The sequence below is a fragment of the Ochotona curzoniae genome, unplaced genomic scaffold (assembly GCF_017591425.1).
Source record: "Ochotona curzoniae isolate NIBS_2020 unplaced genomic scaffold, NIBS_Ocur_1.0 scaffold_3208, whole genome shotgun sequence".
NCBI lineage: Eukaryota > Metazoa > Chordata > Mammalia > Lagomorpha > Ochotonidae > Ochotona > Ochotona curzoniae.
Window position 1 is genome coordinate 18103479 of NW_024467106.1, and position 13294 is coordinate 18116772.

Here is a 13294-nt window from a genome sequence, read left to right on the forward strand (position 1 = left end):
CTCCTGGGCTCCCGTTGCCAGGAACAACAGTCAGTGGGGGCCTGAGACTACTAGGTGGTGGGATTGCCACCTCCCTTGGATGTGCCATTTCTTACGGTGGCACCTAGCTTTGAGTTTGTCAGCTAAATCCTTAAGATTTAGAAAGTGGATTGGGAAAATAAGGTAGATGGAGCATTTTATGCTCCCATCTTTTAAAATTCATCTTAAATCATAGTGATGCCTGTCTCCTTTGCTTGGCTGGCTATGTTTCTAATATCCTCTCCCACCTCTCCCCTCATAGGCCATATTGACAGCTTCTCAGAAATAAAAAAAAAAAAAAAAGGTGTTTTAGTGGAAAGTACTTTTGTATAATGACTGTCCAAAATTTTTCCACCTTGCCAAGCTGAAACTGCACAGCACTGAACAACTTGCCATTCCCTATTCTCCACGTGCTGACTCCTGCCAGTCTGTCTCTTTTCTAGGAATCTGGCTGCCCTAGGTATCTCACATAGGTAGATTTATATAGTTTTTGTCTTTTTGAGATGGTCTTATCTCACTAGAATTTTAAAAAATATTAATTTATTTGAAAGAGATCTCAAATATTCATCTTCCATCTGCTGGTTCACTCTTCAAATGCCTGTATTAGCTGGATCTGGGCCAGACAAAGGTCAGAACCCAAGAACTTCATCCTGGTCTCCTACATGGTCTTGCTACATGCACTGTAGCAAGGAGCTGGATTGGAAAGGGAACAGCTGGAGCTTGGAGCCTCATGCTCCACATTGCTGGCCCATTTCACTAAGTGTAATGTCTTTAAAGTCCATCCGTGTTGTAACATGTGACAGAATTTCCTTGCTTTAAAGCCTGAGAAGCATTCCCTTGTATAGACCTTGTTTTGTTAATTCATTCACTCATCTCTGGGCACTTGGGTGGCTTCTCTCCTTTGGCTATTGTGAGCAAAGCTGCTGTGAACAGGAGTGCAGAAATAACGCTTTCAGTGCCCGTATGTGGACTCACTGGTGAAAGGGAATTTTTGAGAGTTCAATTCAAATTCTAGCAGTGCTGTAATACCAACTGGGTCACCAGGCAAGGCATTACAAGTCTTAGTTTTCTCTCTCTCTTTTTTTTTTATTGTTGTTAACATTGTATTATGTGATACAGTTTTATAGGCCCTGGGGATTCCCCCCACCCCTCCCATACCCCTCCCCCCATGGTGGATTCCTCCACCTTGTTGCATAACCACAGTTCAAGTTCAGTTGAGATTCCTTCCTTGCAAACACATACCTAGCATAAAGTCCAGCGTTTTATTGTCCAGATAAGTTCAGTGGCCTCTTGGGGAGACCTTCTCTGGTCTGAAGATAGGGCTAACAGAGTAAAGATCCGGTCAGTTAAAAGCCCCAACAAAACCTCAGTATCAATATACAACATTATGGAATTAATTGACATAGTATTGGGTAAACAATATGTTAAAAATAATGCAAGTTCCATTCTCCGAAACATCTAGTTTTCTCTTCTATAAAAGGAAAATAAAGTCGTGATTTCGATTTCTAAGGATATTAAGAGGGAATCACATGAGATAATCCTCATGGAATATTTGGAAAGTGTGAAACCCGATGCATGTATTAGTCTGTTCCCTGAGCCTCCTGGCCTCATGTAAGGCAGGTCCCATGATTGTCCTTCGCCTGCAAGAAGCAGGGTAGAAAGAGGCAGGGGGTCTTACCATCTGTGAGGGCTGATCAGGGCACACAGTCTTGAATGGGACTGGATTTTACACTTGATCTTAGCCAAAAGGCTAAGAAGCGGTTGGGATTGGATTTTTGACTTGCTTGCCTCTTCAATGTAAAACCTTGAGGTCTCTGATTTACTCAGCATCGGCATTATGGTAGCGTGTTTTGAATATTGCCAGTCTAAGTGTTCTTTAATGAAGTATAGTCATTATAAACAGTCTGCAGGAAGTTGATGAAATCTAGTCGAGCACTAGGTATCAATTTTGCATGTACTGTGTATAAGATCTCATTGATGTTACCCTTTGGGAAGCTATTATGCAGTAGGGGAAACAGGTTTTACCCCATCAAAAACACATGCACATATCTGCATGTAGTATCTTTTAAACAAATCCACATGGCTTTCTAGAGGTCCCTGGGGGAAACATGCTTGGAATAGCAGGAAAACTTGGCTCTGTAGCCATCCAGTTTTCCATTGTCTTGAATGGGAATTTGAAGGTGTAGCTCAGCCTTCTTTTAGACCTGCCTGACTTATACAGAACAGGCAGGGTAAACCTGTAATTAACACCAGGGGTTCTAGGGTCATTGTCCTTATCGAGGAGAAGAGCTGATGCCGGACTGGATTAGGGTTAGGGTTGCTCCAACTCATTGCACCTCCAGTAGTAGTGCCAGGAGTTCGTTGGAGTCAGGGAGGCAGCTGCCTCCTGGAATACTGAATTCCACGTCTAGGGGCAGTGGTCCTGGCACAGTGTGCTACCTCTGTGGTCACTGGCAGAAGGACTGGGAAGGGTGCTGGGCTCCCAGCCATTGGCGTCATTGCCCTGGTGAGTGTGGATCCAGTGGGGGGTACGAGGCTTAGTCACTACATGAAAAACCAGTGGATCTGCATGGGGCATGGTAAGCTATTAATTAGCTGATGCTTGTAGAGCACTTTGAAGAACAAACATGTTATGTAACTGCTAATTAGAATTACCGTCCTCAGCCTGCCACCTTTCACAAGGTCTGTGGCTCCAGCTGCAGCCGTTTCCATGGGTTAGTGCAAGCTTTGATTTAAGGCAAGAAAAGGCATTCTGCCTGAGAGCTGTGATCTGCTTGCGAGGAGGCCTCTGTGCCCTCCATCAGGATTGGCAGCTAAATTCAATTTCCCTAGATAAAGGGGGTGATTTACATGCTGATTAATTCCTGTGGCAGTGCAGATGATCTGGGGGGAGGGAGGGAGGCAGGAGCCACTTCTGGAAATGTAGTGAGAGATGCTGATTACCAGCACCGCTGCTCGGCTCTCCCTTTCTACCTTGCGTTCTTTGTTTGCCAACCAGTTCACACACACACACACACACACACCCATCAAGCTCCTGCCATGCCTTTTGTGTTGATCTGGCTCAGGGTTCTCTTGGTTTGGCCCTGCCCTCTGTGATGACTCCTACCCCTGTGGGGCAGGCCCTGTGGTCTGCAGTAGATGGGACCATTTGTCTTTACCTGATGTGTTTTCATTTATCCAGAAGATGTTTTAGGAGCTGTATTCCTTGTGATTGGCAGCATAGATTTGTATATGCTTTTTAATCAAGTGTTGCGTGGTGGGACTTTTTTTGTTTTTTAAGGCCAGTTTGGACTGGAAACTCCAGACAGCTGGCATTAGGCAACCACTTTAGTGTCTGGAAGAACCCCGGATGGAAAGTTGATGTGTGTGGGTGGTTTACCTCAAGATCAAAGAGACTGAAGCACTCTTGATAAGACTGTGATGGGCTCGCCTTCTGCCCTGGTCATTTGGCTTTTTTAATGTTTAAAATGTAAGTTAATATTTATTAGGCTGGCACTCCTCACTGCCTGCTTGCTGCAGGGTAATGTGTCTATTGAAACACAGGCCGTTTTTCTGGTGGGGGAGGTGTTGCTGCCTCCACCTCCAAGACCCGTGACTCCCATCAACCTGCGCTCACTGATGTGTGTTGCAGCCCAGTGGGCACCCCCTCAGAGCTGCCCACATCACACATGGGAAAGAAAGGTCAACCTGTATACAGGGACGTGTTTTTGCCTAGAGCCACATGGCTGGGATGCATGTGGAAATGTACGTCATGTCTGGGTGATGGAGTGTTGTGGTTACTGCCAAGTGAGCACCGACTTACACAGCCAGTTTCGCTAGGGGCCTTTATTTCATTTCATGCTTCATTTCATTCCATCCTATGAAAACCTCTGTCAAGTACACATTGTTGTTTTCATTGCGTGGGTGAGTAATCTGAGACTCACAAAGATTGATCAACATTCGCAGGGTCATTAGTAACTTGCAAATAGGAGAGCCAGGACTTGAACTCAGCACTGCAATTCTCAGCAGTCCGTACTCTGTTTTATGCCAGGATCTTCCAGGCTAGCACTGTTTGTGTATCAGCCTAATGAAGTTTAGCATAATAATGTTATTATTTATGGAATATGTTTCTTAAGACAACTTATAGTGTGTATTAATTTGAAAGCATCACAGAAAGACAGGGAGAAGGAGATAGATCTATAGATCTTCCATCTGTTGGTTCAATCTTCAAATGGCTACAATGCCCAGGGCTGGGTCCGGTTGAAGCTAGGAGCCAGGAGCTTCGTCCAAGTCTCCGACATGGGTACAGAGGCCCGGCCACACTCTCAAATGATCTTCTGCTGCTTTCCCAAGGTGAATTAGCGGGGAACTGGATTGGGCGTGGCCAGGACTGGAGTCAGTGCCCATTTGGGATGCTAGTGTCATAGGTGGTAGCTTAACCCACTCTTCCCAAAACAATTTATATTTTACTTTTTTGATTTATTCTTTTTTTTATTGGAAAGGTAGATTTATAGAGAAAAGGAGAGGTAAAGATCTTCTGTCCACTGATTCACTTCTCAGATGGCCACAATGGCCAGAGCTGAGCTTATCCAAAGCCAGGAACTAGGAGCTTCTTCCAGATCTCCCACACAGGTGCAGGATCCCAAGGCTTTGGGCCATCCTGTACTACTTCCCCAGTACAGGCAAGAGCTGGATGGTAAGTAGAATAGCCAGACATGAACTGGTGCCCATAGGAAACCCTAGTGCTTGCAGGAGGGAGGATTAGCCAGTTGAGCCATTATGCTTGGCCTGACAACTTATATTTTAAACTTAAATATATAAATTAAATTAAAATTTATTGATCAGAGATACTTTATAATATATATATATACAGATATATATGATATCATGTGTTTGATAAACTAGGGTTTTTGCTGATTTTTCCATTTTTATTATTATTATATGATACAGTTCCATAGGCTCAGGGAGTTCCCTTCTCCCCTTCCCAAATCCCCTCCCCCACCACTGAGTTCCCCCATATTATTACTATAGTATAGTTCTTCATAAACAGGCATATGTCCATCATTGTGGGCATGGACAATGACAGAGAATCCAGCATCCTATTGTCAAACTAAATTTAATAGTTTCATTGGGAGCATTAGTAGGAAACTGGATGGGAAGTGGAAGCAAGACTCTAATCCAGACATTCCGATATGGGATGTGTGTGCCCCAAGTGGTGCCTAACCCGGTGTGCCACAATGCACAGGAACTTGGAGAAGGAGAGACAGGAAGAGACAAAGAGAGAGCTCCTATTTGCTGGTTCACTACTCAACAGACTAGGGCTGGTTGAAATCAGGAGCTAGGAACTCAATTCAGGTGTCCTGCATGGGTGGCAGGTACCTAAGTACTTGCACCATCACCTCCGCTTAGGGTGCACCTTAGCTGAAATCCGAAGTAGAGCTGAGACTGTAACTCTGATGTAAGATGTGGGTGTCTTAAATAGTGACTTCACTGCCATGCCGAGTGCCTGCCCCAAGTCGTCACCTTTGGAAGCCATACCCTGATTTCACTGATGTGACTACTATCAAAAAGTGTTTGTTTTGGAAGCCCTATGTGGGAATGGCCTTTGGAGGTCGTTTATGGATCCTATTAGGATGTAAGTCATATCAGATTTGAAGCTGGATGTTTTGACTAGAGACAACATTGAATTTGAACGTTTGTTTGGGCCACCTGAATTTATTCTGTATGACCTTTTACTATTTCTCAAAATAGAGAAAAAGGGTTTAAAATTGGGAATTAGTTAAGAACCCAGAAAAGTCTCTGTCCTTGTACTTCTGGAAGAATAGTTTGCTCTGGCTCCCACCCCACTCTCCCAGCACCATCATTCTCTTCTCAGCTTGAAGGGAAATCCAACATCCCCACTTCACTGTAGCTCTCACATCAGTCAGTAATGCCCATGGAAGCACAATGTTCATACTTAGTTTCAGTTCCCACTCCTCTTAACCTTCGCGCAAATTGTAACATTGTTTATTCTGTCTGCCATCCATCCATCCATTGATCCACTCAATCAGTTAACCAAATGATAAATATTTTCAAATATCTGTGTTGAAGGTACTACATTAGGTAAGGTCGAGGAATTGAGAGATATAAATGATTTTTTTTCAGGTATAAAGTTATATTCTGAAGGTGTAGACATCGATGATTAATTATATAATCATTTAGTTGCAAATGTTATCAATACCATACCTAAGTGTCCCTCAGAAGATGCTTCAGAGATGGAATTAAAAGTTTAGTTTATTTCTAGGCAAAAAATAATTTGAAATCTATTCATATGCGAGTTCTTCAACGTGTTCATGCTGTGGCACGGTGGGTTAAGCTACCACTGCATCTCATGGGAGAGCGGGAAGTCTAGACCCACCTCCACTTCTGATCCCGCATTCCTGCTAATGCGCACTCTGGGTTGCAGCAGATGGGAACCTAAGCACTTGGATCTCTGCCTCCCATAGCGGGACCCATGTGGAGCTCTTGGTTCCTGGTTTCAGCTTGGCCTGGTTTGGCTTGTTGCTGGCACTGAGGAATAAACCAGCAGATGGAAAGCTCTCTCTCTCTCTCTTAACCCCTCTCTCTCCTTCTTTCTGTCTCATTTGCTCTGCCTTTCAAGTAACTGAAAACATAAGCTTTTAAAAAGTTCATGAAAATGCAACTTACTAAAAATGTATGCTTAATTTTATGCAAAAACCCCTCATCTTTCAATTCCATTTCTCTTCAAGTTCCCTCACAGTAGATGCCACCAGAATGCCAAAATAATGATGTTATATATGTATATTTAGATTAATACACACTTGTCTCCCTCCTGCCTCTCTTTCTCTCTCTCTTCCTCTCACACACACACACTACAGCAAAGCAAAGACACTTAGCTTTAGCACTCACAGAGTTTTGATTTCTTGAATCCAATTGGTCCTTGTAAGGGCGGGGGAGAGAGAGAGTGTGTGCGTGTGCCTCCCAGTCCAGGGAAGGTTTGTCCTACCATTGGCTAGGCCAGAGGCCTGCAGTCCCTGTCTGTAACGCAAAGTCAGATTTGAGATCTAACCCTGACACACTGTTCTATCCCCTGACTCAGGGCAGGAAGAACCCTGAGAGAGAAGAGAGCTTGAGCTTGCCCTCCGTGTTGATGTTGTGAGGCCCTGCTCCAGATCTTTGCTGGCTAGAGAGTGGAGAGGCTGCAGAGAAGTTGTGGGAAGGAAGGGATGTAACTTTCAAGGGGAACACTCATTGAAATCCTCTTTGTCCTTTGCCTCCTGTACAGCAGCCTCTTCGCTAACCTCTCATCTCCCTTCTGTGGTCTGTCTGATTCTCCCAGGATTTGGTGCTGCCTGGCATCCTGCCATGGGGCCTCTGTCCGAAGCCTCCCTGCCTGTGTCACATGCACCTATGCCTTCAGCTACTGCTCACCCAGGCATTTGGGACTGTTATTTCCCCAGGATAGTCAGAGGGATTGGTCAGGCTGAGCAGATTCTCCCCTACTCACCAGTGCCCCTGACAAACCTAGCTTCTCTCCTCTCATGTAGCTCAGGAGCATTAGTAGAAGGCCGCCCATTGCCATGGTCAAGCTCAAAGGCTGGCAGTGAGCTTGGCTTCTTAGCCAAGTTCCTTATCTCCCACCTGCTTCAGCACGGGCTCTCCTTTTCGGAAACTGCTCCTCCTTTCATCTCTGGCCACCTTCCCTGAATCTGAGCTTCAGGACAGAGGCTCTTGGTGGTGGGGCCTGACACATGTCCTCTTGACTCCTGTCACTGCCTGCCTGACCTTTGGTAGTGGCCATCACAAAGCCTTTGGTCTGTAACATGGACCTGGTATTATCCAGCTGAAGCACTGTGTCCACTGTGACCCAATGGATGGCTCATTCTTCTCATCTATCTCTGTCTTAAATATTTATTTATTTTTATCGGAAAGGCAGATGTACAGAGAGAAGGAGAGACAGAGAGAAAGAGCTTTCATCTGCTGGTTCATTCCCCAAATCACTGTAATGGTCAGTGCTAAGCTGATCCAAAGCCAGGAGCCAGGGACTTCTTCCAGACCTCCCAGGCAGGTGCAGGGCCCCAAGGCTTTTGGCCATCCTCTACTGCTTTCCCAGGCCACAAGCAGAGAGCTGGATGGGAGTGGAGCAGCCAGGGCACGAACCAGGCGCCCATATGGGATCACAGCATGTGCAAAGCGAGTATTTATCCACTGGGCTGTTGTGCTGGGTCCTTTCTCATCCCTTTATTGTTCTTTCTTAGGGCTGTTGTAAAAGCACTGTCGGGTCCACAGTGAGCTGTCTGGTTCTGCCATACAGTAGTCACCCAGGATTGTGTTATCTCCTTGTGACTCTTGGTCCAGCTACACTCTGATGTCTCCTTCCAGCTAGGCCAGAGTTCTCCTTCTGAAGTGCAGGCTCTTGCCCTCATTTTCTGGCTGTTAGCTGTCCATTGCTCAGAGGGGTCAGTCTACCCTAACCCCAGGCTGTGCTCACTTGGTAGCTTCGCTTCCCTTCACTGACCCTTCTCAAGCCTGGGGAACATCTCTCTTATCACTCATAAGATGCCACACCCTGTCACTGACCTGGGCAGCTGAGCTGCCCCTTAGTCATTGGGGTTGTGCCCTCCACGAAACTGGCTTTCCTGGAAGGAAAGCCAATACCTTTCTCTATGTCCTGGATGCTTGTGTCATTTTTCATAAATAACACTCACCGAGTTGTAACTTACCTGCTTCCGTGTCTCTTCCCTCCATTATACAACCTTCTCTTTCCGAGCAAGGCTGATTCTGATTGTCGTCATAGTTAGGTGCCTGATGCAGTAGGGCACCTGACATTTAGTAGCCTTTCCTTGGTGATGAACAGCAGGTGGAACAGTGCTGGCAAGAGTTCCAAGGACAACTCCTAGCAGTCTCGAATGATCAGAACTCTCAGAATTGGGGCGTATCTTCCCAAGTCATCTCCTAAGCGGGCCGCATTCATGTAGGGGTTGCCTGTCTTGTGTATTCATAAGGAAGTCCTGTTGGATTTACAGACACCTGGGCAATCATCCTTTGTGAACTGCTCTTTGGGGCATTCTATCTAACATTCCTATAATCCTGTCTGTGCAGAGAGCATGGCACAGGCTGGAGGCAGATGGCATCGTTAAGATGTTACTTTACAGCTGTCATAGTGAATGAGCTAAAGGGAAGGAGGCGAAAGGAAATGCCTTTCTAATTTCTGCTGGGTGAAAGGGTCTCAGGAAGAGAAGGTTTTCTTTCCTTTTGGGGCCAGGTGGGAAGTTGGCATCTGAGCCATGGGTGAGTAAGCAGAGGCACCCCGAGCTTGGGGGCTTTGAAGGACAGCAAGGAGGGAAGGGGCCAGAGACCTGCAGGATATATTCACACTGAGGAAGGCTTGTGTCAACCTCATGGGTTTTGTTTGTTTGTTTGTTTTTAAAAGATTTGTATATTTTATTTGAAAGACAGAGATAACGTGTTTCCATCTGCTGATTCACTCCCCAAATGATGGCGACATTCAGGGATGGGCCAGACCAAAGCCGGGAGCTTTCTCTGGGTCTCATACGTGGGTACAGGGACCAAAGCACTTCAGCAATCCTCTACTGTTTTCTTAGGATTATTAGTAGGGAGGTGGATCATGAAGAGGAGCAGCTGGGGATTGAACCAACACGCATAGGGAATACTAGTGTTGTAGGCAGAGGTTCAATGTGCTACATCACAGTGCCCACCTTGTCAACAGCATCAAGGAGTCAACAGCATCAAGCATCAAGGATGCCACAAAGAGTGCCCGTTGGTTTCTATTTGTATTCTGGAGAGACATAGAGGTGCAGGGATCTAGGCAAGACGGGCCCAGGTAACCCTCCCGTATCTCTGCAGGGGTTCACCTGCTTTTATCTCTCTGCCTGTTTATTTCCACTGATCCTGGGCTTTCCTGAGGCCATGTGATGTGGGGATGGTACTGATGGGGTGGCATAATAGAGATGCCAGGTCATTCCATAGGGAGACTGGGGCAGATCTAGAGTTGGTGTTGGTAGTACATTCAGGAGAGGTGTGCTCTGTTGCAGGATTCCTTCCGCAGTAGAGGCTAAGAAGAGGCGTGCCAGCAGGGAGGCGCAGGAGCCGAGTTGAAAATTACTTAGAGAGGAGGAGTTACCTTTCTCACTCTTGTTTGTAGGAGTCTTAGCTGGCTTGCTGCAGAAAGCAAAGCCTGAGACAGGGTTTAGGTTATACAGGAGGGAATAAAATCTCCAGGAAGCAGGAGTGGAGCCACGGGGCAGAGAAGAGGGCTGATGGAAAGATGCCTTACTGTGCTGGGCTCTGCTCAGTATGGGTTGCTCCAGCAGCAGGCAGCAAGCCAGGAGTGCTCAGACACGAGTCCTTGCAGGGAACGAATGGGGAGGGGGTGGCGGGGGTGAGGATTTCTCTGCCAGCTCCTGTCCCCAGGGGATGTGACTCCCCCATGCTGCCAGGTTGGCTGTGCTGTAGTAGGGGTGCCACAGCAGAGAAGGCCCAGAATAGCAAATAAAACACAGTCGTGTTCCAAAGCCCATGTGGTGCTGGAGCAAGGAGCAGGTGGGCTGAGTGTCTGGAGAGTCTCTGGTTGCTGTCTAAGTCAGTGGGAGAGGTAGGGGCTGTGGGATATTCCTGCTGGTTGAAAGGAGGGGGTCTTTCCCAGGCTTAACAGTGTGGGGGCGGTCTGTCTGTGGAAGCTTCTGGTTTGTTCTTTTTGATACACTTTGTTTCTCAGTGTCATTTTTTGGCTTGCTCGTGGCTAGTATGTAAGAAAACGCCAATGAGTGGTGTATGTTGATATTGTGTCCTGTAACCTTGCTCAGATCTCAGTGTTAAAACTCATAGCCGTGTGTGTTTATGTGTTTGGATTTTTTTTTTTTTACAGTTTTCTGTGTATGAGACTGTGACGTCTGCAAATAAAATCTTATTTACTTACAGAATATAAATATAAATTAAATTAAATTAAAAATGTTATTTTAAAGAAATAAAGTTTAGTTCCTTCCCTTCCCAGCCCTGGCCTCCTTTTCCTGTTTGAACAGCTTTCTCAGGGGTATTTAGGTAACCGTGTGACCTCACGAAACCCAGGTGTGACTTCTCTTGTTGGCAGATCCAATACACAGCGTGTAAGTGGGGCAGCCTGAGAAATTAGAGAGCTCGGGTCCACAGGGTTCCTGAAGTAGCCAGGGACCCCATGGAGTGCTTAGTCCACCGAAAGCTGCCATGAACCTGGCCCTGTGCGGCGACACCTGCCCCTTGTCCTTTCAGGGCAGAGGCACGCCCCACTCCTCCCCCAACAGGCTGGGTGGGGAAGGCTGAATCAGAAGTCTCCTCTGTAGTTGCTAGGAGAGCTTCGGGCCTCCTTCCGGTCCACCTGAGTGGAGCGCCAGTGGCATCCGGTGGCCCGACAGGTTAATCACAGCCTGGAATTGAAAGGAGCAAGCAGGTTCTTTGCCTCCATGTCAGGTGATGGGCCAGACTCCCACAGGCGGAAGACAAGTGGGGCCAATGGCTGGGAGAGCTTGAGTTCCTCGGACTCCATGTCTGAATCCGTGTCAAGGGTGGTCCCCAGGGTGGTCAGCGAGCAGGCAGATCAACTTCTTTCCGTTAGGATTCTCCCAAAATCTGTGGGTGCAGTCTGTGAGTCAGCTCTGTTCTGTTTTAGAAATGATGACAGAAATCAAGGAAGCATCTGTGTTTAATGACACTTGCGTGAGGTGGCAGGTGAACCCGGGACGAGTAAGCTCCGAGATTGTGTACGTGGTGAGTGAAGCGCTCTGTCCCCTGCTAGGGTCACAGTGCTAACCCATGGGAATATGAGTCAGAAGGGCTTGCTTCTGGAGGAGCTCTGCACGCTCATCTCTTTCTCATCCATTGTCATCTAAAAAGAGTGAATGGAGTTTTGGAGATGGCTCGATGGTTTTGTAAGTTTACGTTTTGTGTTTGGCATATTTGCCATTTGGCCTCATGTCTGTGCGGAGGCTGTGTTTACGCTTGGCATCATGGTTGCTGCTTGTTTCCAAGCACTTGGGCTTCACGCCCCCAGAGCGAGCCTGGAAGTGTCTGCTGCCTTAGTGACAGGCGGCAGAGAGTGGGTTGTCAGTGTGGGCCTGCCCGGGCTGATGGCTGAGCCCAAGTGAGTGGGCCAGCGCCCTGTGGGTAGTTCTCAGCTCAGTCACCTGTTACAGTCTGTTGAGTTGGGGCCGATCAGATGCCTGTAGCAGAGGCTGACATTTTTTAGCCTGCCGAGTGGGGCATTACAGTGGAAAATAGGACAGCGGAGGGGGAGTGCCCAGCCCCAACACAGTCTTAGTTCTTTAGACTGGAGTCGTGGGCTGGGGTTTGGGGAATGTCTCTTGATTTCTCCTGTCTCAAAGATACACATAGAAGGACAGCGGTTGGATCCTATGGAAGGAATTCACCAGGAGACAGTCAACGTGACTTCTGACAGCAGGACCCCAGAAGTGTGTCTCAACCTGTACCAGGGCACCAACTACACTGTGAGCATTTCCGCAGCTCCTCCCAGGCGCTCTGTGTCTGTCAGCATTGACTTCCAGACAGCAGGTAGGCCGCACAGGGACTGGTCATACAAGGCATTGGAAAAAAAGAGAGCTTTAGGTATTGGTGCAGCCACGCTCAGTTATCCAGGGCAGCAGAGGGTAGCCACGTGAGCCACGTTGTTGATAGGCCTGTGAGAGCAGGGGAGTAGGGCACCTGGCCTGGGAGCTTCCGGTGGAGGGTGGTGGATGAGGGGTCTGGAAAGAAAGCCCTGGTGTGCAGTAGGATGGTTATTGTTTGAAAAAGGGAGTGGTTGGGAAGGGACTTCCCAAAGTAGGAATAAGCCTCACCGCACATAATTGTCGTCTGGCTTTTTAACAACACTGTGACAATGATGGTTATATTTTTTAAAAACAATTCTGGTTATCAGGGCTGTCAAAACGATTAAATGCCTCATGGATGAACCTGAGAGGCTACTGTTTGTTATTTTAGAGGAGTTAACTCTTTTTTTTTTTTTTTAATTACATTGCATTATGTGACACAGTTGTAGGCACTGGGATTCCCCCCACCCCTCCCCCAGCCATCCCCCCATGGTAGATTCCTCCACTTTGCTGCATTGCCACAGTTCAAGTTCAGTTGCGGTTCTTTCATTGCAAGCATATACCAAGCATAGAGTTCAGCATCTTATTGTCCAGAGAGGAGTTAACTCTTAATTGCTGTTTGATAGCCCACTTTAGCAAACGTAACTTAGCCCCCAGATATTGTTGTCACTTGGTTCCGGGAGGTGACACCAATTTGG

The 13294-nt window shown here is 47.0% G+C and overlaps 1 protein-coding gene across 7 annotated transcripts in view; it reads left to right on the forward strand.

The window, feature by feature from the left end:
• The window catches only part of SUSD1 (sushi domain containing 1), a 115967-nt gene that overhangs the window by 43276 nt on the left and 59397 nt on the right, over positions 1-13294 (forward strand). For 6 of the 7 annotated variants that reach the window (XM_040963558.1, XM_040963555.1, XM_040963553.1 and 3 more), the window contains exons 7-8: positions 11663-11760; positions 12375-12561. The exons of the other annotated variant lie outside the window; for it this stretch is intronic. In XM_040963558.1, the coding sequence (XP_040819492.1) occupies positions 11663-11760; positions 12375-12561 (285 nt within the window). The remainder of the gene's footprint in view (positions 1-11662; positions 11761-12374; positions 12562-13294) is intronic. 7 annotated transcript variants of the gene reach the window in all.